General features: G+C 41.8%; 1 protein-coding gene across 1 annotated transcript in view; it reads left to right on the top strand.

Moving 5' to 3' along the window:
• GALNTL5 (polypeptide N-acetylgalactosaminyltransferase like 5) overlaps positions 1-27,004 on the top strand; it is a 64,913-nt gene extending 37,909 nt beyond the window's left edge. The window contains exons 7-9 of the mRNA XM_027574196.2: positions 2,266-2,383; positions 20,773-20,922; positions 24,585-27,004. Coding sequence (XP_027429997.1) covers positions 2,266-2,383; positions 20,773-20,922; positions 24,585-24,728 — 412 coding nt within the window. The 3' untranslated portion in view covers positions 24,729-27,004. The remainder of the gene's footprint in view (positions 1-2,265; positions 2,384-20,772; positions 20,923-24,584) is intronic.
• The last annotated feature ends 30 nt before the right edge of the window (positions 27,005-27,034 follow it).

The raw sequence follows: 27,034 nt of genomic DNA on the forward strand, positions 1-27,034 counted from the left end.
TGGCCTGCAGGCTCCTCTCCCTCATGCCAATCTCTCTGCTGTTATTGTAATTTTCTTAAAACCCTATTTTGCACATGTCACCAAATGTCTTTCCTTCGCTTTTAGGATAATAGATCCCTTGATGCACCTTCCACTGTGTGTAACTCTGATCTTTGCTTTGCTCCAGCCATCATTTGTTAGCTGTTTAGGACTGCTGTGTACAGCTGTATAGGTTGTGTACTGCACATCTCCACAAGGCATTGTTCATACAGATTATAGGTGATTGGCATCCCTGGAGTTGTGCAATAAGGCAGCCCTCTGCTGGGCTGGTTACCTCTCTCAGCTTCACTGTCTTCATCTATAAAATGACGATGATAATAAAATACATACCTGTCTGGATTATCAAGGAGATTAAATAAGCCAGTGCTTGTAAAGAACATAGCCTAAGGCCTGACACAGGTGAAGTGATCAATATAAATGGTTGCTCTTGTTACTGTTACAGACTTCAGAATGAAAAAGAATAAAGATACACTTCATTTAAGTAAAATCTAATATGTAAAAATCTTCATTTACTCAAAAATAATAAAGCATCAGTCTTTGGAGTTCATCTCAAAATGAACTTATTTAACTTAAAGTCACTTTTAGTAAGAAGTAGTTGCAGTATTCCATTTACAAAAAAATTGACATAATTTTATAATATTTCCATATGTCACGTATCAGACATGCTTTAGGCTCTACAAATTTCAATAGGGAAACTATTCCTGATACTTGCTGAGTAGTAACATTTTTGGAATTCCAAGACACCATTAGTATAGATGTAGTCACACATGCTTTTGAAAACAATTTGACAATCTTATAAATGTTATTCTCTAATGCAGTAATTCCACTTCTTGAAATATTTCCCTAAGGAGTTAATGAGAAGTAAGTACAAAGACATCTATTACAGTGACATTTATATTGGTTAAAAAATAAAAACAACATAAATGAATATTTATGTTCAACAGTGAAATGGTTAAAAACTATATTCATATTTTGTAGAATATTATATAAAGTTTTTTGAAAGCTAATTACTATAAAAGGAAAATTCTCACAATATGCTAATTAAAAAATCAAGCCATTAAAAAACTTAGCATGATACCAATTATTTATAGAATATATATTATACATGTGATATGTGTTATAACCTACAGTTCACCTTGAACAACATGGGAGTTAGGCACGCTGACCACCCTGTGCAGTCAAAACTCTGAATGTAGCTTTTGACTCCCCAAAAACTTAACTACTAAGAACCTACTGTTGACTGAAAGCCTTACTGATAACAAACAGTTGATTACCCCCCAGCACCCCCATCTGAGTGCATGGCAACTCCACCTTCCAGGGACCCAGGCCAAAATGCTGGGGTCAGCCTTAACCCTTCTCGTCCTCCTCTAACCACATCCTACTCATAAGCAAATCTGCTGGTTCCATCTTCAAACTACATCAGGAGATGGACTGCATCTCGTTGCCCTCACTGTTGGACCCTTATCCACCATCGACCACTGCTGCAACTGGTATCCCTGTTTCCACCCTTTTGCCCCGACAAGAGCTGGGACCTTGGCCTGTTGACTCACTAATTTATGTCTAACACATCATAGGTGTTTAATACATACTTTAAAAAAAATGAATGAGTAGATGAACATGTGATCATTTTCGAACTACTTACTTTAGTGTTATCGGGCCCTGCTATTGGTGGACAAAAAAAAAAAAAGAGATGCTTTATAACATTCTGTTTTTCCCAAAAGTAAATATTATAATTCACTTAATGTGCTTAGAAAGGGAGATTTGTAAACTCTAATACCCAAGTCAATATTTGTCCCCAGGGGTAACTCACATTCTAATGTTCCCTTTCAAGGAAAAGACAACATTTAGAAGATACCATTATACAATTCGGTGAGAGCTAAGTGAAAGTTACTGAGGGGGGCACCTGGGTGGCATAGCTGGTTAAATGTGGGCTCTTCATTCCGTGAGGAGTCAGCTTGAGTTTCTTTCTCCCCCTCCTTCTGCCCCTCCCCACCCCTGCGTGCTCTCTCTCTCTCTCAAATAAATAAATAAATCTTAGAAAAGTTACTGTGTACTGTTAGGTAGTTATGGTTTCGATTTGCTAATTTTACATACCTAAATATAAACAATTTTGGTATCAGTATTGCTAGTTTCTAGTTTTTATGTTATTGCTAATATTCAATATAATTTTGGAAAAAAATCCAGAATGACCGAATCTGTAATTTAATATTTATGTGTCCTTTTTAGGTCACCTGCAATGGCTGGAGGAATTTTTGCTATAAATAGGCATTATTTTAATGAGATTGGACAGTACGACAGGGACATGGAACACTGGGGAACAGAAAATTTGGAACTTTCACTAAGGGTAATTCAGACTTGGCTTTTTAAATAGTTACCTTTGTACAGAGAGAGCGAACGCTGACGTCAAACTTATGCTCAGGTTTCCTGCCTGCGCATCTGGTACCGTTCCCATATCACCACGTGAAATAAATGATCTATGGGACTCCTCGCAAGATGTGACAATAGTTAGTAAAATACCAGCCATTATTACCATATGTTTTGTTATTTCTTTTTTTAATTTATTTGACAGAGAGAGACAAAGCGAGAGAAGGAACACAAGCAGGGGGAGCGGGAGAGGGAGAAGCAGGCTTCCCGCGGAGCAAGGAGCCCGATGCGGGCCTCGATCCCAGGACCCTGGGACCATGACCTGAGCCGAAGGCAGATGCTTAACGACTGGGCCACCCAGGCGCCCCTGTTTTATTATTTCTAATGTATGGCATATTGAACTAATGTAATGTTTTTATATATTTGTGAAAGCTCTTCTTTATTATACTGATTGCCTTGGTGGTTGTGGTGTGGTGGAAATAACAGGATGAGGCAGTGGGGGACTTGGGTACCACTAACTATACAGGCTATGTCAAGCCTCAGTTCCCCGTCTGCAAATTGAGAAGACTCAGTAGGGGGTGTCTAAGTTGTCTCTCAGCTCTTGAATCCCGGGATACCTGCTACAACGTGGGTGGAACTTTGAAAACTTTATGGTGAGTGAAAGAAGCCAGACACAGATATTTTCCGGAGGGCGGAGCAAGATGGCGGAGGAGTAGGAGAGCTGGGTTTCGTCTGGTCTCAGGAATTCAGCTGAACAGGGATCAAACCATTCTGAACACCTACAAACTCAACAGGAGATCGAAGAAAACAATAGCAGCAACTCTCTGAACAGAAAAGCGACCACTTTCTGGAAGGTAGGACGTGCGGAGATGTGAATCCGAGGCGATATTCGGGAGGATAGACGGCGGGGGAGGGGGCCTCCGGCGGCCGCTTCTGGCAAGTGCTAGAGCCACGGAGCACAAAATCGGACCTTTTAGAAGTCGGCTCCGCGGAGGGACGTCGCTGCAGTGGCTAAGCGGGGGGTGGAACCCTCGTGGGACAGTGTGGTCTCAGGACCCTCGGGGTCACAGAAAGACCGGGGATGCCTGAGTGCGGCAGAGCTCCCGGGTATCGGAGCGGGGAAGCCGGCTGCAGAGACGGAGCCGAGGCGCGGGCTCTCAGCTCGGGGTGGCCATAAACTGTGATCCGCGGCCCAGTCGGGCCTCTGCTCCTCCAGCAGGGACCCAACGAGCGGCAGATCCGGGGAGACTCCCCTTCCTCCCCCGGGAGGAGCGGCGCGGGAGCGCACCGCGGGGATCTGCTGGGTTTGGAGACTCCACGTGGGGTCGGGTGCCAGAGACAGAAACGCTCGGTCACAGGCCGGGTGAGCACGGAGTGCGGCCGGAGACCGGGGACACGGGAGTGACTGCTTTTCTCTGGGGGCGCACTGAGGAGCGGGGCCCCAAGTTCTCGGCTCCTCCGGGTGGAGATTGGGAGGCCACCTTTTTCACTCCCGTCCTCCAAACCTGTACCGAGAGCTTGCAGGGAACAAAAGCTCCTGAGAGCAAACCCGAGCAGCTTGCTTAGCCCGGACCGACAAGGGCGGGGCAATTCCACCTCCGGCAAAGACATTTGGGAACCACGGCAACAGGCCCCTCCCCCAGAAGATCAGCACGAACAGCCAGCAAGCCAAGACCAAGTTTACCGATCAAGGAGAACGGGAGAACTCCAGCGCTAGGGGAATACTGCACATAGAATTCATGGCTTTTTTACCATGATTCATTAGTCTTTCAAAGTTAATTTTTTTAACTGTCTTTTTTTTTAATTTTTCTTTTTCCCTTTTTCAACCAACATCTTATCAATCCCTTTATTAAAAAACATTTTTATTTTTCATTTTTAGAGTCATATCCTATCCCTTCATAGTAGTTACCCTTATTTTTGGCATATATATATAAGTTGTTCTCTCTTTAAAATTTTGAGATACAGTTTCTTCTAACAGATCAAAATATACCCTAAATCTCTAGTGTATGGCTTTGTTCTCCTGCCTGATCACATTGTCTCCCCCCTTTTTTTTCTTTTTTTTTAATCCTTTCTTTATTCAAACAACTTCTTATCAATTCCTTTTATAAAATTTTTTTATAATTTTCATCTTTACAGTCATATTCCATCCCTTCATCATATCAACCCTTATTTTTATACATATATAAGTTATTCTTTCTTTAAAATTTTGGGAGGCACTTTCTTCTAACAGACCAAAATACGCCCAAAATCTAGTGTGTGGCACTGATCTATGCACTAGCCTGATCATATTTGATCATATTCTGTTTTTTTTTGTTTTGTTCTGTTTTTGTTTGTTTTTATCTTTTTCTTTTGTTTTCTTTTTCTTATTTCTTTCTTTCCCTTTCTTTTCCCCCGGTTTCAGGTCTTTTCTGATTTGTTTAGAGTATATTTTCTGGGGCCGTTGTTACCCTATTAGCATTTTGTTCTCTCATTCATCTATTCTCCTCTGGACAAAATGACAAGACGGAAAAAATCACTTCAACAAAAAGAACAAGAGGTAGTACCGACTGCCAGGGACCTACTCAATACGGACAATAGTACGATGTCAGACCTAGAGTTCAGAATCATGACTTTAAAGATACTAGCTGGGCTTGAAAAAAGCATGGAAGTTATTAAAGAAACCCTTTCTGGAGAAATAAAAGAACTAAAATCTAACCAAGTTGAAATCAAAAAGGCTATTGATGAGGTGCAATCAAAAATGCGGGCACTCACTGCTAGGATAAATGAGGCAGAAGAGAGAATCAGTGATATAGAAGACCAAATGATGGAAAATAAAGAAGTTGAGAAAAAGAGAAATAAACAACTACTGGATCACGGGGGCAGAATTCAAGAGATAAGCAATACCATAAGACGAAATAACAGAATAATTGGGATCCCAGAGGAAGAAGAAAGAGAGAGAGGGGCAGAAGGTATATTGGAGCAAATTATAGCAGAGAAGTTCCCTAATGCGGGGAAGGAAACAGGCATCAAAATCCAGGAGGCACAGAGAATGCCTCTCAAAATCAATAAAAATAGGTCAACACCCCAACATCTAATAGTAAAACTTATGAGTCTCAGAGACAAAGAGAAAATCCTGAAAGCAGCTCAGAACAAGAGATCTGTAACCTACAATGGTAGAAACATTAGATTGGCAACAGACCTATCCACAGAGACCTGGCAGGCCAGAAAGGACTGGCATGATATATTCAGAGCACTAAACGAGAAAAATATGCAGCCAAGAATATATATCCAGCTAGGCTGTCATTGAAAATAGAAGGAGAGATAAAAAGCTTCCAGGACAAACAAAAACTAAAGGAATTTGCAAACACCAAACCATCCCTCCAAGAAATATTGAAAGGGGTCCTCTAAGCAAAGAGAGAGCCTGAAAGCAGCATAGACCAGAAAGGAACACAGACAATATACAGTAACAGTCACCTTACAGGCAATACAATGGCACTAAATTCATGTCTTTCAATAGTTACCCTGAATGTAAATGGGCTAAATGCCCCAATCAAAAGACACAGGCAATCAGATTGGATTAAAAAACAAGACCCATTGATATGCTGTCTGCAAGAGACTCATTTTAGACCCAAAGACACCTCCAGATTGAAAGTGAGGGGGTGGAAAACCATTCACCATGCTAATGGACACCAAAAGAAAGCTGGGGTGGCAATCCTTATATCAGACAAATTAGATTTTAAACCAAAGACTGTAATAAGAGATGAGGAAGGACACTGTATCCTACCTAAAGGGTCTATCCAACAGGAAGATCTAACAATCGTAAATATCTATGCCCCGAACATGGGAGCAGCCAATTATATAAGGCAATTACTAACAAAAGCAAAAAACACATTGACAACAATACAATAATAATGGGGGACTTTAACACCCCCCTGACTGAAATGGACAGATCATCTAAGCAAAAGATCAACAAGGAAATAAAGACTTTAAATGACACACTGGACAAAATGGACTTCACAGACATATTCAGAACATTCCATCCCAAAGCAACGGAATACACATTCTTCTCTAGTGTCCATGGAACATTCTCCAGAATGGATTACATCCTGGGTCACAAATCAGGTCTCAACCGGTACCAAAAGAGTGGGATCATTCCCTGCATATTTTCAGACCACACTGCTTTGAAACTAGAACTCAATCACAAGAGGAAAGTTGGAAAGAACTCAAATACATGGAGGCTAAAGGGCATCCTACTAAAGAATGAATGGGTCAACCAGGAAATTAAGGAAGAATTAAAAAAATTCATGGAAACCAATGAAAATGAAAACACAACTGTTCAAAATCTTTGGGATGCAGCAAAGGCAGTCCTGAGAGGAAAGTACATAGCAATACAAGCCTTTCTCAAGAAACAAGAAAGGTCTCAAATACAGAACCTAACCCTACACCTAAAGGAGCTAGAGAAAAAACAGCAAATAAAGCCTAAACCCAGCAGGAGAAGAGAAATAATAAAGATCAGAGCAGAAATCAATGAAATAGAAACCAAAAGAACAGTAGAAGAGATCAACGAAACTAGGAGCTGGTTCTTTGAAAGAATTAACAAGATTGATAAACCCCTGGCCAGACTTAGCCAAAAGAAAAGAGAAATGACCCAAATCAACAAAATCATGAATGAAAGAGGAGAGATCACAACCAACACCAAAGAAATACAAACAATTATAAGAACATATTATGAGCAACTCTATGCCAGCAAATTAGATAACCTGGAAGAAATGGGTGCATTCCTAGAGATGTTATCAACTACCAAAATTGAACCAGGAAGAAATAGAAAACCTGAACAGACCTATAACCACTAAGGTAATTGAAGCAGTCATCAAAAATCTCCCAACAAACAAAAGCCCAGGGCCAGATGGCTTCTTAGGGGAATTCTACCAAACATTTAAAGAAGAATTAATACCTATTCTTCTGAAACTGTTCCAAAAAATAGAAATGGAAGGAAAGCTTCCAAACTCATTTTATGAGGCCACCATTACCTTGATCCCCAAACCAGACAAAGACCCCATCAAAAAAGAGAATTACAGACCAATATCCTTGATGAACATGGATGCAACAATTCTCACCAAAATACTAGCCAATAGGATCCAACAGTACATTAAAAGGATTATTCACCACGACCAAGTGGGATTTATCCCTGGGCTGCAAGGTTGGTTCAACATCCGCAAATCAATCAACGTGATACAATACATTAACGAAAGAATGGGGCACCTGGGTGGCCCAGTTGGTTAAGCGACTGCCTTCAGCTCAGGTCATGATCCTGGAGTCCCGGGATCGAGTCCCGCATCGGGCTCCCTGCTCAGTGGGGAGTCTGCTTCTCCCTCTGACCCTCTTCCCTCTCGTGCTCTCTCTCTCTCATTCTCTCTCTCTCAAATAAATAAATAAAATATTTTAAAAAAAAGAAAGAAAGAAAGAACAAGAACCATATGATCCTTTCAATAGATGCAGAAAAAGCATTTGACAAAGTACAGGATCCTTTCTTGATCAAAACTCTTCAGAGAATAGGGATAGAGGGTACATACCTCAATATCATAAAATCCATCTATGAAAAACCTACAGCGAATATCATTCTCAATGGGGAAAAACTGAGAGCTTTCCCCCTAAGGTCAGGAACGCGGCAGGGATGTCCACTATCACCACTGCTATTCAACATAGTATTAGAAGTCCTAGCCACAGCAATCAGACAACAAAAAGAAATCAAGGGCATCCAAATCGGCAAAGAAGAAGTCAAACTCTCACGGTTTGTAGATGATATGATACTTTTTGTGGAAAACCCAAAGGACTCCACCCCAAAACTGCTAGAACTCATACAGGAATTCAGTTAAGTAGCAGGATATAAAATCAGTGCACAGAAATCAGTGGCATTCCTATACACCAACAACAAGACAGAAGAGACACAAATCAAGGAGTCGATCCCATTTACAATTGCACCCAAAACCATAAGATACCTAGGAATCAATCTAACCAAAGAGGCAAAGGATCTGTACTTAGAAAACTATAAAATACTCATGAAAGAAATTGAGGAAGACACAAAGAGATGGAAAAACATTCCATGCTCATGGATTGGAAGAACAAATATTGTGAAGATGTCAATGCTACCTAGAGCAATCTACACATTCAATGCAATCCCCATCAAAATACCATCCACTTTTTTCAAAGAAATGGAACAAATAATCCTAAAATTTGTATGGAACCAGAAAAGACCCCGAATAGCTAGAGGAATGTTGAAAAAGAAGAACAAAGCTGGTAGCATCACAATTCCGGACTTCCAGCTCTATTACAAAGCTGTCATCATCAAGACAGTATGGTACTGGCACAAAAACAGACACATAGATCAAGGGAACAGAATAGAGAGCCCAGAAATGGACCCTCAACTCTATGGTCAACTCATCTTTAACAAAGCAGGAAAGAATATCCAATGGAAAAAAGACAGTCTCTTCAACAAATGGTGTTGGGAAAATTGGACAGCCACATGCAGAAGAATGAAACTGGACCATTTCCTTACACCACACACAAAAATAGACTAAAAATGGCTGAAAGACCTAAATGTGAGACAGGAGTCCATCAAAATTCTAAAGGAGAACACAGGCAGCAACCTCTTCGACCTCAGCCACAGCAACTTCTTCCTAGAAAGATTGCCAAAGGCAAGGGAAGCCAGGGCAAAAATGAACTATTGGGATTTCATCAAGATAAAAAGCTTTTGCACAGCAAAAGAAACAGTCCACAAAACCAAAAGACAACCGACAGAATGGGAGAAGATATTTGCAAATGACACATCAAATAAAGGGCTAGTATCCAAAATCTATAAAGAACTTATCAAACTCAACACCCAACAAACAAATAATCCAATCAAGAAATGGGCAGAAGACATGAACAGACATTTTTCCAAAGAAGACATCCAAATGGCCAACAGACATGTGAAAAAGTGCTCAACATCGCTCGACATCAGGGATATCCAAATCAAAACCTCAATGAGATACCACCTCCTACCAGTCAGAATGGCTAAAATGAACAAGTCAGGAAACGACAGATGTTGGCGGGGATGCGGAGAAAGGGGACCCCTCCTACACTGTTGGTGGGAATGCAAGCTGGTGCAGCCACTCTGGAAAACAGTATGGAGGTTCCTCAAAAAGTTGAAAATAGAGCTACCATACGACCCAGCAATTGCACTACTGGGTATTTACCCCAAAGATACAAATGTAGGGACCCGAAGGGGTACGTGCACCCCAATGTTTATAGCAGCAATGTCCACAATAGCCAAACTGTGGAAAGAGCCAAGATGCCCATCGACAGATGAATGGATAAAGAAGATGTGGTATATATACAGTGGAATATTATGCAGCCATCAAAAGGAATGAGATCTTGCCTTTTGCAACAACGTGGGTGGAACTGGAGGGTGTTATGCTGAGTGAAATAAGTCAATCAGAGAAAGACATGTATCCTATGACCTCACTGATATGAGGAATTCTTAATCTCAGGAAACAAACTGAGGGTTGCTGGAGTGGGGGTGGGGTGGGAGGGATGGGGTGGCTGGGTGATAGACATTGGGGAGGGTATGTGCTATGGTGAGCGCTGTGAATTGTGCAAGACTGTTGAATCAGAGATCTGTACCTCTGAAACAAATAATGGAATATATGTTGAGGAAAAAAAAAAAAGATAGCAGGAGGGGAAGAACGAAGAGGGGGAAATCGGAGGGCGAGATGAACCATGAGAGACAATGGACTCTGAAAAACAAACTGAGGGTCCTAGAGGGGAAGGGTGTGGGGGGATGGGTTAGCCTGGTGATGGGTATTAAAGAGGGCATGTTCTGCGTGGAGCAGTGGGTGTTATGCACAAACAATGAATCATGGAACACTACATCAAAAACTAATGATGTATGGTGATTAACATAACAATAAAAAATTTAAAGAAGAAAAGAAAACTAATGATGTAATGTATGGTGATTAAAATAATAAAAAAATGTAAAGAAAAAGAAGCCAGACACAAAAGGCCACATATTTATATGAATGAGTCCACTCCTAGGAAATGTGTAGACTAAGCAAATCCATAGAAACAGAAGGTAGATTAGTGGTTGCCAGGGGCTTGAGGATGGAGAATGAGTGCTGATGGTCCCAGGGCTCTTTTTGGGGGTGGTGAGAATGTTCCAGAATGAGATAGAGGTGCTGGTTGGACAACCTCGTGAAAATACCCAGAGTCACTGAATTGTATACTGTGAAAGGGTGAATTTCTTGTAGAATGTGAATTACATCTCAAATCTAAAAGTAGATTTGAGGGGTGCCTGCCTTCATTAGGCGTCTGCCTTCGGGCTCAGTCATTAAGTGTCTGCCTTCGGCTCAGGTCATGATCCCAGGGTCCTGGGATCGAGCCCCACGTCGGGCTCGCTGCTCCGCGGGAAGCCTGCTTCTCCCTCTCCCACTCCCCCTGCTTGTGTTCCCTCTCTCCTGCCTCTCTCTCTCTCTCTCTCTCTCTGTCAAATAAATAAATAAAATCTTTAAAAAATAAAAAAAATAAAAGTAGATTTGACTTTTAAATATTCCCGTGATATTAGATCACTAGACATTAGGCATCAGAATGGGTCCTAGCTCTGTCGCTAACTTGCTGGGTCAGCCATTAGTTTTTCTAATTCCCTATTTCCTCACCTGATAAATAGGATTAAATATAATTACCATTCTCAGAATTTTGTGAAGATTTTTGTGTTTTTGTGTTTTTTTAATTTTATTTAAATTCCAGGATAGTTAACACAGTGTTATATTAGTTTCAGATGTACAATATAGGGATTCAGCAATTCCACGCATCACCTGGTACTCATCAGAACAAGTGCACTTCTTAATCCCCATCACCTGTTTCCCCCATCCACACCCTCTCTCCTCAGGTGACCACCAGCGTGTCCCCTAGAGTTAAGAGTCTGTTTCCTGGTTTCTCTCTCTCCTTCTCTCTTTTCCTTTGCTCATTTGTTCTGTTTCTTAAATTGCAATTTTGTGAAGATTTAATGAAGTAATTCGGGTAGAGAATAAAGTGCGAAGTAGATATTCCTGGAGAGAGAGTCTGAAGAAAATATAAAGGTGCCATTCAGATGTTTATTGTGTGTTTATCATCAGTAAGTTTTGGTTTTTGACTAAATTCTAATAGACTTTTATCTTGGTTACTTTGGGGTGCCTGGCTGGCTCTGCCAAAAGAGCTTGTGATTCTTGATCTCAGGGTTGTGAGTTGGAGCCCTACATTGGGTGTAGAGGTGACTTAAAGAAATAAAACTTAAAAGAAATAATGGTCACTTTGAACTGTTCATAAAATTCTGGGCTGTGAGTTCACCATTATTATCCTTAATTTTTTTCACTTTTCTCTGCCTGTTTGTCTTGTCCCAGCAGAGACAATACGGTGCAGAGAAAGCAGCTTAATCAATGACTAAATTCAAATCTTGGCTGAGCTTTAGCTTCCTTGCAGGTAAAATGAAAAAACAGAGATCCCTATTACAACGCCATAAAGACAGATACTTTCTAGAAGCTCCTTAATAAGTGACAGCTTATTCTTTGTTGCCCTCTGTTCTTTAGACTCTGCAATCATCTGCAGAGATCATACTCAATCGCACATATTATCTTAGGGTGTATTAAAATGTTTGCTCTATTTGCTTTTTGTGTTTTCTTTTTCTGATTTTTTTTTTTCTGTTTTGGATTTTTGTCTCCCTCTTCCTTCTTTTGGCTTGTTAGTTTGTTCACTCGCTTAAAGTTCTTTTAAACACAGACTCGTTTTGTAAGGCTTCAGCTTAACAGTAACCCACAACCCTCGGACCAACAACTTTTGTAAGGCTTCAGATGCTTTATTGTGAATATAAAAATATCTGGAGCAATATATTTTTCCTCTTAAGGCCCTATTTGGCAGTACGACGTAAGCTTGTTATTTTCATTGCTTCTCCCCCGCAGCCCCAGCCCATCGTGTGTTCCCTTCTGATCCAGGCATTATTTTATAATATTCACGTCTTTGGTACTTTTCATTCTTTGGTTGATGGATTCCTTGTTTTACTACATGGCTCTCTGTGAATATGGTAAATGGTATATTAGGTCCCCTTCTCAGGACCTAATATCTTAATAAGCACATGCTTGTGTCTCAAAATAAAATCAATTTTGTGAACAATACATGCATATTTGAAGAGGGAGTGTATTCCTTTTTCTGGCTCTGTATTCCCTCCAGATAGCAAGTGACAGCTAATTTATTCAAATGTATTAATTTTCCTTGCTTCAGTATTTTCAACTACTCCATTCCTAATGGCCCCTTCATATTTTTTAAGTGTGTGTGGGTCTCTCTTTTTATGAACATGTAAATTAACAAATAGCTAGAGTACTCTCTTGACCCTAGCAGCGGTCTCTAACCAAGATAAGCAACCTGTGTTTCCGGAGAGAAGATCATCGACACCTGTACATATGTCTTCATTTCTCACTCCTCATTCTAATAAATCAACATCCGGGTGGCCTCAGCACCCTGGGACATCATTCCGGGAACCGTTACCAGTTTAATATTGATGTCTCTAATGGATGGCTTTTGTTCTTCTGTATACCGGAGGTCACTGCAATATTTGACAAATGTAGACCAGTTTTTTCCAGACATTTTCTTGGAGCTTAGAACAACGCCCCCAGTTCCTCTTCCATAGCTCTGTTCTCGGTGTCCGCAGGAGTTTCTTCTGTGCATCCCAGAAGCATGCGTATTCCCAAGGCTGGTGTTCTTCTCCGCTGTCCCTTCTTGGCCCATGTGCTCCTCAGGGCTCAGGGCTGACCTCAGCTGTTTTGTACCCATGAAGCCACATTGGTTGTTAATATAGTGCAATATTTCCTTACCTGGTGGGAAAGAACCTCAACTCTGAGCCAACTGAATACTGCCCACAGGCAGCCCACCAACCCCGTGGATCCATGGGCTTTCCATGACCAGCAACTAAAGGGACAGCGCCGGGCAGGGCAGGGGCACGGGACCTGTTGTCGCACCTCTGTTCTGAGCGGCCTGGGTCTGTGTCATCCCTTGCTAATATTTTTCAGGGCACACCTGCATCAACTCCCATGGTTCTAACTAACACCTGTGTAGTGACAGTACCCAAGTCTACATTTGTTTAAGGTTAGGACTCTCTCAAGAGTTCTAATTAGGTCCAATGTAGCTCTTATACAGGAGCACCTGCTACGTTGGGCTTTGCCACATGCTTGGCATTCATAAGAAGGCACAGCCCTCATCCGTCCATTCACTCACTCAGCAATACTGAGAACCTGTTGTGTGCAAAGTGCTGTGTTGGTACTAAATACAGTGGCACACAGAGCAAATGTGACTCCTGATGGCATGAAGCTCCATGCACTGAAGTGGAGAGAGGTGATTAGTGATTTGTTTTTGATAAATGCAATGAAGGAGAAATACAGAGCACTATGAGATCAGATAAAAGGGGAATCTAGCCTTGTGTTGGGGGAGGTGTGTGTCTTAGATGGCTTCCCTGCAGAAATGACACTTTTAAGTTATGGGGTAAAGGATAAAGATGTATTTCATTTATTTGACAAGGTCTTATGTATGTGACATGCACTGCTCTGGAATCTAACAGATACTAACTTATTTAATCTTCCTGATAAATCTGTGACCTAGGTGCATGATCTCCTACTTACAGTGGGGAAGCTGGGGCACAAAGCGGTCAAATAACTTGCCTCGATTCACGGAACCTGAGGGTATATTCTCCAAACCTATTGTGTCCTGCTTTGTACTATCTACTCAGCTTGAGGTCTGGAGACCTCGCCGGCTCCGTTCTATTCTCTCTGTCATTTCTCTCTGGAAGCCTCCAAAGCTCTGAATTTGTTTTAGTTGTCCTGTTACAGTCACTCTGGAAAGTGGGGATGGGCTGGGTGCCCACGGAGCTGCAGCTTCACCCCCAGCCTCAGGATGGTTCTCCTAACTGGGCTGCAGATCCACACTTCGGTTTCCTGGTGGAGTGGAGGCTGGCCTCCAGCAGTCCCCGACAGCCTGCATGGGTTGCTGCTCCATCCTGGTGGCCCCAGATACCGGCAAGGTGCCCTGCTCCAGACCCAGAGCCCTGCCATATACTCTGAGGATCACCGGCCTCACTGTGGGATGGGGTGAGACCAACATCTAATGTTGAAGCCAGCTTAGATTCAGCCCAAGGTGGCCAAACCTCGTTGGATGCTGTAATTTGAAAGCAAACCATGCACTCGCAATAGAGGTATGGTAGACCAAATTCTTAGTCTACATAAGGGGGGATTGAGCATGCTCCTCAGCAGCCCCCTGCTCTCTGACCACAGCTCGCCATGGGTTACTTCCATGTCCTCAGAAATTCCACCTCTCGTGGGTTGCCCCAAGGCCCTCTTTCTCTTCTCCCTCTACCCTCTCAGTAATCTTATCCACACCACACTTCAGTGACTACCTGCCAATGACACAGTTCTAGCTCCTTCCCAGGTCTTTCTGTGCCATCAGCTTGTGCATCTAATTGCCTACAGGTTTCTCTCCTGTAGGATGAATATCCCATGGGCATCCTAAGCCCAACAGTTCAAAAACAGAGCTCTTTCTACCCCCTTGAACCCATTCCTCCTCCCGTGCTCCTTTCCTCTTTGGATGGATGATGTGCTGCCCTCCACCTGCCTGCAACCATCCATCCTCCATCCCCCCAGAGGACCTTCTTGGTCTCCACTCTCCCCTTCATGCCCCACTTCCCCCCGCCATGTATGGTTAGATCTAGGCCGAAGTCATCACTCACCTCTGTCCACTTTGCTCTTTTCCACTACCACAGTCCATAGTTACAGCTTTGATGTAATCTCCTCAGGAAGGCTTTCTTGACCTTGTCCTCACCCCCCCTGCATGCCCACGCACATGTGCGTGCGCGCACACACCCACATCCGAGTCTGGGGTCTCTTCTCCTGTGCGTACTCACACATCTCAGCGTATACTTTACCCATTACAGCACCTGTTCTGCTGTACCCTAGTTGTCACTTGTCTGTGTGTTCAGGGCAGGCTCTGTGGGCATACAACCTGTGTGGTTGCATGGGGGACCACGTTTGGAGGGACCCCACACTTAGTGGAATACTCCTGAAACTCATTATAATTTTTGAATCAGAGACTCCGTTTTTATTTTGTGCTGGGCCCCATCGATCTGTGTACTCACCAGACCGTGAGCCCTGTTGGGGCAGGGACACGGTCTGACTTGCTCACAACTGGGTCCCTCAGCACCTGGTATGTTGACCACGTAAAAAGTGGTTGGGAAATATTTGTAAGTGGTTGAACCACTCAGAGTCTAAGAAGCCTCATGTCTAAATGATCAGAATAATTGTGTGCATCCACTGAGGCAATGTGCATCAAGCATTTAAAACAGTGTCTGCCACCTAACGTGCCCTCAGCCAACGTCAGTTCCTTTCTTTCTATGCGACAGCTGTCTCAGAGTTCTCATTCCAGATGGTAGCTGGCTAGCAGCCTCTCCTGACTTTCTGCTGAGATGTTCATGGAGACTGGAGAAAGTGGGATCCCACTAGAAAAGAAATCTGACGGACTGCCTGAATCCGGAAGGCAGCCCCATAACTGTGAGGCCAATGGGACAGCCTGAGAAAATCCGACTCTGGCTTTGTCACATGAGGTGCCCCTACGTCACCTCACAAAACCAAATACAGATGACAGAAGTAAGAACATACTTAGTAATGCCCTGATTTCTGCCTGCAGACTCAGAAAAGAGGCAGCCTTCCAACCCATATATGTCAGTGGAGAAGGGCCAGTGAGGCTGGACCATGATGTAAGGAAGGATAAGGGAGGCCGGAGAGGGGGCAAGGGCCGGACGCCACAGGACCTTGTAAGGACTTAGATTGTATCTTATGCACGGTGGAATGCTGCAGGTAGGTTTTAAGTAGGACAGTGATGGAGATGAACAAAGTGGAGGATAAGCAGGGAGAGCAGGAGCTTCTTCTGATGATCTGGACAAAGGGTGACCTTGGATGGAACTAGAGCGGTGGTAATGGAGGAGGAAAGACTAAACGGATTCCAGGCATATCTTATGAGTAGAGTGGTTGGAACTTAGAGACCAAGCAGGTAAGATGGATGTTAAGAGAAAGTGGTGTCCCGGCTGAGCCATTATCGGTCGGCTAATGCCGTGACAATGCTATGTTACAAGCCAGCTCAACACTGAATCACTTAGACCAATAAGCGTTAGGTTGTTTCTTTCATATGTTAATGGGCTGGCCAGGGTGACTCTGCCTCCGAATTTAGATGATCTGGGCTTGGCTCTAGTCTTTGACTTTTGTTCAGGTCTGTTCATCATTCTAAGTATTAAAATTCTGCTAGTGTGCTACCAGTATTACTAGTCTACTAGTATTTGTAGTACTAGTATACGAGTGGTAACTAGTAGCAACTCAGCATATTCTTCTCATTTGGTTGGGCAAAGATGCAAAAGTCAAGCCAAACCACACAGCATATTTAAAGGGCCTCAGCGTGCATCATGCCTGCTCCTGTTCTGTTGGCCAAAGCAACAGAGGGACAAGCCCAAAGTCAGGATGTCAGAGAAATACAGGTGAGGGATGGGGGAGGGAGCTAATATTTGTGGAACAATATTTCCATCTATCACACCAAGTTTCTGGAATAAACAGTCAAGTGGATGGAGGTCTGTTTTACTTAGTGAGTAAAACTGTAGTTAAGAGAAAAATGTTCCCTTGTGTATCAGTTAGCTTTTGCTGTATAACAAACTATCCCAAAACACAGTGGCTTAAAACAGCAAACAATTGTTATTTCTCATAATTTACTGTGTTGCTAGAGTGGCTTTTCTGGTCATAGACAGAATGGCTGATTTATACTGTTGTTGCCTATACATCTGTGTTCATCCAGAGGCTCAGCTGGTGCTGGCAAGTTTAGGATGACATCATTTGCATGTCTAGACATAGTGATAGCTGGGGCAGTGGAGATGACTTGCCATTTGTCTCTTATATCAGTCAGGCTAGCTCAGGCTCATTTCCAGTGAAATGGTCACAAGGTTCCCAAGAGTAGCAAGAGAAGGCAAGTCCCATGCAGCAAACACTTTGCAAGCCTCTGTTTGTGTCACATTTGTTAAGGTCGCATTGGCCGAAGCAAATCATGAGGCCAAGGCCAGATTTAAGAGATGGAGAAATAAGCTGTACCTCTTGGTGGAATGAGGTAAAATGTTGCATTGCACAGAAGTGTGCATATAGGAATGAAGAGGATCTGTGGCCATTCTTGCAACCTACCACACTTGACTACTGCAGAGATACACGCTTATTTACAAACACCAACTCTAAGCATTTTGTAAGTATCAACTTATCTAATGCGCATAACAATCCCATGAGGTGGGTACTGTTATTCTCACTTTACAGTTGAGGAAACTGAGGCGCAAATAGGTTGAATAACTGCAGTAACTTGCCTTAGTTCATACAGCTGTTGGAGGACTCGAACCGTACTGAGCCCGGCCCAGAGTCTGTGCTCTTACCCACTGCGTTAGCCTAACCCTCAGTGGGTTACTGGTGCTATTGCTGCTACTAATAATAATAATAATAACAGCAGAATCTAGGAGCTGGATGGACAACTTCCAGCAGAATATCTGAGGAAGCAAGCTGACCATCATCTACATGCACAGTGAGCCCAGCAAAATGTATGTTCAGATGGATCATGTCCCTCCTGAGAATGAATCAAGAGTAAAAGAACAAACACATGAGCCCTTTGAAGATTAGGCTAAATTGCTTTACCTTCCTTCGATTTGATATCTTTTTTTAAAGATTTATTTTTTTCTTTCTTCCAGAAGTGGGGAGGGAGGGCCAGAGGGAGAGATTGAATTCCAAGCAGACTCCAGTCAGGGAGTTCAACATAGGACTCAATTCCATGACCCCGGGATCATGACCTGAGCTGAAACCAAAAGTCAGACGTGCTCAATGGACTGCACCACCCAGGCACCCCATGGTTTTTTAGAAAGTTTTTTTTTTAAGATTATTTATTTGTTTGTTTGTTTATTTGACAGAGGGAACACAAGCAGGGGGAGTGGGAGAGGGAGAAGCCGGCTTCCCGCCGAGCAGGGAGCCCGATGCGGGGCTCGATCCCAGGACCCTGGGATCATGACCTGAGCCGAAGGTAGACACTTAATGACTGAGCCACTCAGGCGCCCCGAGGAAGTTTTTTGATAAAATTTTTCTCTTGTACCTCTTTCATCACTTTGATTACTTTTGTTTTCTATTCTGTATGCCGGATTTCTTTTCTAATCAAGAAACATTTCAAACATAACAAACAGTGATTTTCTCCAGTCTAATTATTAAACAGATATTAATGATCTTCCAAATTTCCTTAAGTTCTCACTTTAAAAAAAGAGAATAAAACATTATAGATAGCTAGTACCAGTTAGCTTTTGCTATATAACAAAGCGCCCCCAAACAGTAGCTTAAGTGAACAACTATGTAGTTCTCAATTTCAGATGAAAATGAGATCCAGGGGCGCCTGGGTGGCTTAGTTGGTTAAGCGTCTGCCTTTGGCTCAGGTCATGATCTCGGAGTCCTGGGATCGATCCCCACATCGGGCTCCCTGCTCGGCGGGGAGTCTGCTTCTCCCTCTGCCTCTGCTCCTCTCCCCATCCCCCCACTTGTGTACTTTCTCTCTCTCAAATAAATAAATAAAATCTTTTAAAAAAAGTGAGATCCAGAGAGGATGTGTCTGATCATAAGCATGTGGCTGATCTGATAAAAGAACCTAATGCTTTGGAATTCTGATCTAACGGTTCTTCTAAGGGAAAAGGAATTCCATAGATATTTTTCTAGACATTCTGAGGGGCTTTTTCTGGTTATTTCTAAAGAAATCTAGAGGTTAGTTGCATGGGTCATTAGGTCTCATGTTATGTCAGAAGATGCATTTTCTTAAACATCATCCCTTCTGACTACCTGAGGGATATACTTCACCCTAAGTATTGTTCTTATAAACAATGTGAGTGTTGTGTTCAGTGAAAGCCTTATTTCCTATTACTGTTTCCTAAATGATTAGGTGGATTTTATAAGAAATTGTCTATAAAACTGGGCTATATGGTCTTGACCAGTCAGAACAGTGATTTTCATTTTAGCGAGCATCGGAATCACCTGAGGAGTGGGTTAAAATACAGATTTCTGGGCCCAGCCCCACAGTCCCTGGTGCAGTAGGTCTGGGTGGGCCCAAGGCTTTTGCATTTTGAAGTTTCTGAGTGGTATGATGCTGCTAGTTTGGGGACAATGCAAGAATCACAGAATTAGAGTAAACAAAAAAGTCATGGCAAGTATACTGTGAAATATGTAAGTGTGTGCACAAGACTTATCCTATAAGCACATTCTTTGTGTTATTATTTATAATACTAAAAACTGGAAACTACCAAAATATCTGAATAATACAAAACTTGTAAAATAACTTCACATACCATTAAATGAAAAAAACCCACAAGTTATCCCAATGTTGTGTACATATGTGTGTATACACACAGACCTGGATTAATATTGACTAACAAACTATCAGGAATAGAAGTGACTTTATTTTCTTCTGTGTACTTTTCACATTTGTTGATTTTTCAATGGGCATATTTTGTGTAGTAAAAAAGCTATTAAAAATAAGTGTTATATAATGTATGGTGATTAACATAACAATAAAAAATTTAAAAAATAAGTGTTATAAAGTGTTTTAAGTACAAAAAAGAGGACTCATTGAATTTAGCCCTGATCAATATTTCTTTTGTTCCCTGCTGACACCCAGCAATACTTAGTCACGCTCAGAATATCGTTTGAGAATATTTGAAGACAAAATATCTTGCCATTTTTCATACACAGTCAGCATCAGAATTGGTCACATATGGGGCGCCTGGGTGTCTCAGTTGGTTAAGTGTCTGCCTTCGGCGTAGGTCATGATCCTAGGGTCCTGGGATCGAGCCCCGCTTCTGGCTCCCTGCTCAGCCGGGAGCCTGCTTCTCCCTCTCTGCCTGCCACGCCCCTTGCTTGTGCACGCGCTCTCTCTAGGTCTCTCTCTGTGTCAAATAAATACTTAAAATCTTTTTAAAAACAAATAAACAAAAAAACCCCAAAGAACTGGTCACATACGAGGGAGACAGAATCACTTGGTATTTGGAGAGCTGGCTCTGAGACCAAACTTCCTGAGCTTAAACCCTGCGTTCTCTATCACTGGGCAAGTTTCTTAACCAACGTATGTACTAGTTTCTTTATCTGTAAAGTGGGGATAATCACAGTATCTCCATTACAGGGTTGTTGTGAGGATTAAATGAACAACTTAAGAAATGTTAGCTATTCCTATGTTTGTAAAAAAAAAAAAATTCTGCCGTTGCCTTGTATTAGCAAACATACATTAATGTTTTCTGGTTTTGTCTAGATCTGGATGTGTGGAGGCCGGCTCTTTATCCTCCCCTGCTCTCGAGTGGGACACGTCAATAAGCCGCACTTTCCAAATCAACCTGGGCTTGTAAAAGCCGTGACATATAACAATCTCAGATTGGTGCATGTTTGGCTGGATGAATACAAGGTAAAGGAAGTGTCTCTGATTTGGGAAGAAAAGCAAGAGTACAGAATGGGACTTGCTCTAAAAGAAACCTGCTACTACCTTTCTAGATAACAAGTTTTGGGGTTTTTTTTCTCTATTTTCCTTAAATTAGCCTTCAGCCACTCATCTACGTTCCCCAGACCCTATTCTCAATTGGTTCATTCTAACCTACTACACTTTTTATTTTAATTTCTAGGGAAGCTCAAGTTTCTCAGAAGTAAATCAACCACCATAGGAAGTTTGTTTTGTTTTGTTTGTTTGGCCCAGATCTATTTTTCCCCCTAAGGATTGCCCCTCTGAAGCAAACACCTCTCCCTGCTCCCCTCCCCACAGGCAACTCTTTAAATTCTCTTCCTCTACTACCAAGTTCTCAAGGGATGCAGCTGCTGTGATCTGGAGACCGCACAAGAACCTCCACTATCTCTTTTCTACCGACAAAGATTTCTCTATCAAAGCCTTGCCCCTTCACCTGTGCACCTCCCCAAGGCTTCAGTCCCTAGCCAAGACCTAAAAGAGTGCACAGACAGAGAACATGTAGCTGTGGCCTCATTTGAAAGTTGTCCCTCCAGGATCCATGCACAAACCAATATGGTGGTAACCCCAGCAAGACCTCATTTCAGATACATGGGGAGAAATATGTAAGAATCTCTTTATGATATTCTGTGTTCTGGTCTTAATCTAATATTTCTTTATTATTTTAAATTATAAAAGTAATAATACTCTTTCTCTAGTAATCAAGGCAATGTGAATTAAAACCTCAATGAGATATTTCTACATAGCCACTGAGATTGGCCAAAATGTTTAAAGCCTGATAGGACCAAGTATTGGCAAACAGGAATTCTCAGACACCGCATGTGGGAGTATTCATTATTACAAACTCACTTTGGAAGACAGTTTGGCAAAATCAAGTAAAGATCATGAATATCCCATGATCCAGCAATTCATTCTGTGCATACACCCCAGAAAGGCATGCTTTTGTGCAGCAAGAACACATGAACAAGAACGTTTACAAACAGCATTGTTGGTGTTAGCCAACACTAAATACAACCCAACTGTTCATCAAGAGTAGAATGGATAAATGTGACATATTTAATTGATATAATTCTATACAGCCATGAAAATTAACCAACTGTAGATACACATACAACCGTACAGTACACCTTAAAGACATAATGGTGAACAAAAGCAGCCAAACACAATAGAGTATATACTGATTTATTCCATTTCCTATTAAGTTAAAAATGGGTAAAATTAAGCCATGTAATTTATGGGTGCACAGTTAGATAATCAAAGCTAAAAAGAAAAGCAAAGACATGAATACATAATCAAGATAGCATTTAAAACCAAGGGAAAGCCTATGCTCAAGACAGGAAAGGCAGGGGGCTTCGGGGATGCCATTTATGTTCTATTTCTTGACCTAGTCAGTATGACGGGGATTGATTTTTCAGCAATTCATTAAGTTGCACATTTAATTTTATGTACTTTTTGTATGCTTATTATATTTCCCAATTTTTAAAAGAAATTCTTTTTTAAAAGGTAAAACATACTCATGTTTAAAAGTCATACAGTATTGAAAGAGTACTAAGTGAAAAGCAAGCTTTCTCAGACCATAGTTCGACCCCTCAGAAGTAACATTAAATTAGCAATCACTAAATCACTAAAATTAGTAAGACTAATAGTTTCTTGTTAACACACATTTAAAAACAAATATATATCCTTTTACATAACTAGATTCACACAATATTTTGTTCTGCAATTTTTCTACCTGTTAGCATATTTTATTTTTAAAATCATATTTATTTATTTATTTATTTGTTTATTTATGAGAGAGAGAGAGAGAGAGAGAGAGAGAGAGCCTGAGTGGAGGGGAGGGAGGGGCAGAGAGAGAGGGAGAGCCAACTCCCTGCTGAGCAGGGAACCTGATAAGGGACTCAGTCCTCAGACCCTGGGATTATGACCTGAGCTGAAGGTAGATGCTTAACTTGACTGCCACCCAGGTGCCCCTACCTGTTAGTATATTTTAAAAACATACTTTCAAAGTCCTTTAAAATCTGAACATATAAACATATCATTCTTTTAAATATTTCCTTTGAATGGATCTCCTAAAATTGATCCCATTAATAAATAGCCCCCTACAGATAAACATTCTGATTATCTCAGCTTTTTATTAATCCTTAATATTTGCCTCAATGCACATCCTTCACACTATCTTTTTGTACATTTGTGCAGATATATCTCGGGAGTAAATCTCAAAACATGGACTTGCTGGGCCATGAGAGGTGCATTTTATATCCTGATGGTTAATGTCCAAACTACCATCACTATCACCAAATACATAAATGCCTGTCTCCCCACAACTTTTCCAACCCTGATTTTAATTAAACTTTATATTCTAATCTGGTAGTTTGGAAATTATTATTGTTTTATATTGCATTTATTTATGAGAGATCTTGAGCTTATTTTCATGTTTGTTGATTTTTTTTCTGTGAATTCTGGCCACAGACTTAAGCAGTTGACTTGAACACATCTAGGACTGAGCAGTTTACTGAATTTCACAGAGGATATAGTGACAAAAAGGTCCATCTAACCTAAAAAGCATACTGTTTGGCATAAAATCAATGGATGTATGAGCCGGCACACTGGAAACTGTAGTGAATGACATTAGACAAGAGAGGGCTTCGCACAAAATGTTGTCTAAGGTCCTCTCTGCCTTTGCTCCCAAACGGCAATACCCCTCTCCCACCCTCAGGCCCATCCCCTGCGTCGACCTGCCCTGGGAACTAGGAGTGGCAAGATATGATGGCAAAGACCTACAATGGTCAAGTGTCCCAGGGAGAATCCAACATGGCATGCCCATAATACACTAGCTTGGAGAAGCAAGTTCCTTCTCTTGTTCAACAATATTACTGTACTATATTCTGGGCACTGGGAAACTCAGATGAAAATACAAGGCTTCAGTCTATTTAGAGTATCTCTTTTAATATGGGGCAGACTGAATCCATTAGACATTCGTACTTCATACTGTCTTAAATCAGAGCATATAACAGACAGACCAGGGGTGGTGATAATAATGGCCAGTGCTGACATGACACCATATGCCAGCCTTTTCTCCCCAGTGCTCTCTGCAGGTATTAGATAGAGGGTTCAGTCCTCACGACAACCTCATGAGGGTAGGGGCAGAGGCCACATAATAAACAACAGAGCAAGAATGTGAACACAGGCTGTCTTCTCCCAGAGTCAATTTGCCGTTAGCCACTACCCCATCTCCCATTTCTGAAACCATGGGAGTGTTGACTGGGACCAGGGAGTGAGGGTTTTGTCCTTGAGTATTGAAAGAGCAGGAGAAAGGGGATATATCACAACAGGTGTCTGGGATTCTTGGGCTCCTAAGAAGCAGGACCTGGATCCCTGGTTCCCTTCCTGGACCCCTCTACATCATCTCGCCGTAGTTTGTCACAGAACATACTGTGAATACATGTGGGGCGGGTGAATCCCAGGTACCACGTGTGTCTCTGCCCTCACTCCATGGATGGAATCGGAAGGTCTTCTGTTTTTATTTTTTTAGTTCAGGTGATGGGAATATATACTGCTGTGTTAGATATGACTTGTCTGGTTTAATGAAATGACTCTCTCTTTCCTTTTAGGAGCAGTTTTTTTTACGACAACCTGGTCTGAAATCTGTTGCCTACGGAAACATTAGTGAGCGTGTTGAATTGAGGAAACGATTGGGTTGCAAATCATTTCAGTGGTATTTGGAAAATGTCTTCCCAGAACTGGAGACATCTTAAGGGCCGCCAATGAAAAGGAAACAAATCATTTTCATTAACGAAGGGCTAAAAATCCCCCTAGGTCTTCAACACAGAGAAGAGTGCAAGTTTGGAACATCATGAAATTATGTGACATGCAGTAAGAAATACAACCAGAGTGCTCTAGAACAAGAGTGCCTTTCTGTCTTCTTTTAACAATAGTTCTTAACACTTTGTTACACATGCCACTAAATTTCTGGGGCGGCAAAACCTTGAACATTAGAAATACACACAGTCACACAGTTAAGGCTATCATACAATTGAGCAAGGTAGAGTGTATTCTCTTCGTTATTTGCCAGACTCACTTGGTCCTGTTAGACCACAGGGAATGCTCCACTCTTGGAGCCTTTGTCAACTCCATTCCACTCCAGGCAGGTGACCTGGACTGGTGGCCTTCTAAGACGTTCACAGAGAGCCTTGGTTGGTACATACCAACTGAGGCTCAACTGTATTGAGCTCCTCTCTTCCTGCCAGTGTAGATTTGGGTGCTGATTCCTTGCTTGGTTGGGTTCCCGAGCTTCTGATGTCCCATCCACTTGCCGTGGTGTTCCAGTCCAGTTCTCTAGGCCAGTCTTCCAGTTTGCGCCTGTCAGTCCTTTTGTCACTTGGAGACAGTCCTTCTTCCCTGCTTCTGATTTTGCCTTGTTCATATTTCTCCCCTCCTATGGCTCTGGCCTACAGCCCTCCTGATACTTCTTGGATTGTGTGCTCTGTAGTTAATCTATGTTCTGGCTAAGAACTGTTTAGCTGGGACTGGTGAAGAAGTAGCTAAGTTCCCTATCTACCCTGTGTGAACATACTTCCAAATGTCTAAAGTACTTCTTTTGGGTTAGAGGGATGGCTGTTGTGTTCACCCTGGTGGAGGTGGCTAGAAAGGGGGCATATATTTAAGTCACAGAGAAAATGAGGGAAAGAACACATTGAAAGGAATAAAAGGAATGGGGGAGACTTGGGGTAGGATCACTAAACCTAGCACACAAGCTAGTTTTTACAGAAGGAGACAACTTATCTATTATGCTCACTCAGTCAACAATTGAGTGGTCCTCCGGGGCCAGATATCCTTCTTGGTGCCGGGACGCAGCAGACGAGGCAACAGGAAAACATCCCTCCCTTCATGGGGAGTTTATCTAATCTCCTTATACATATGTATTTAGTAAAATACTCTATAGAATCTATTGTTAGATTTATGTATTTAGCAAAATACTCTATAACGACATGGGGAAAACCCAGGCTTATATATTACAGGTGGCCAAGGTAACTTGATTGACCCTTTAAAAAGTCAATCTGGCAACACAAAATAAGCACCACATTATGATTATATTCTTGGACCATATTTATACCTTACCTGCTTCTAGAAAGTAATAAAAAATGATTATAATAAACCCATGAATCTTAAAATTAGTGTAAAATACAAAATAGAAATCTGTAGCAGAAGGAAAAAAGAATTCTAGTATAAATAAACCATCATTTTGAAATAACTTTTTTCTAGTTTTGAAATCTGAGAATAATTTTTTCTTTGGTAAGCATAAAGGAGGATGTTGTAAATATCAGCTTTGCCAAAAGAAAAAGACAAATGTTCTTAGAGCCATGAAGCCTAATATTAGGTCTTCCGTTTTCTTTTTTTTTCTCTCCTTAGAGAGAGAGAGGGCACACGTGCGGGCATGGGGGTAGAGGGCCTGGAGGAGACGGGCAGAGGGAGAGGGAGAGAATCTGAAGCAGACTCCCCGCAGAGCAGGGAGGCCGACACAGGGCTCGATCTAGACCCTGAGATCATGACCTGAGCTGAATCCAGAGGTCAGGCACTCAACAGACTATGAGCCACCCAGGCATCCCTTTGGTATTGGTTATTTAATGTGAATGTTGGCTCAGGTACCAGATAACAATGTGAGTTAAGTCTTAGAAATGATCTAGTATGTTCCTTAAACAACTTCTTTTGAATATTGACTCTGGAACAGAAATCAGAATAAACATCCAAGTATTGGTGTGATTGAAAGGAAATCCGTATTAGCCTATAGGTGGCAATTTTCTGTTTCATATGTGGAAACTTAAAAATCTGATTTCTATTGTGGAGCTAGTTGAGAAGTATCTGTTAACCCACTCAAAGCTATTCTCAAAACACAGTTTTTGGTATGATCAAATGTTCAGACAAGCCTTAAAGTAAGCCTGGGAGTTCTCTAATTAAAGCATACTTCTTGGAATGTAGCCTAAGACACAACAGCATGAAATTGAGCTCCCATTATGTTCCATACACAGTGGTAAGTACTCTCAGTTCAACCACACATAAAATA

This window comes from Zalophus californianus, chromosome 12 (assembly GCF_009762305.2).
Source record: "Zalophus californianus isolate mZalCal1 chromosome 12, mZalCal1.pri.v2, whole genome shotgun sequence".
Classification (NCBI taxonomy): domain Eukaryota; kingdom Metazoa; phylum Chordata; class Mammalia; order Carnivora; family Otariidae; genus Zalophus; species Zalophus californianus.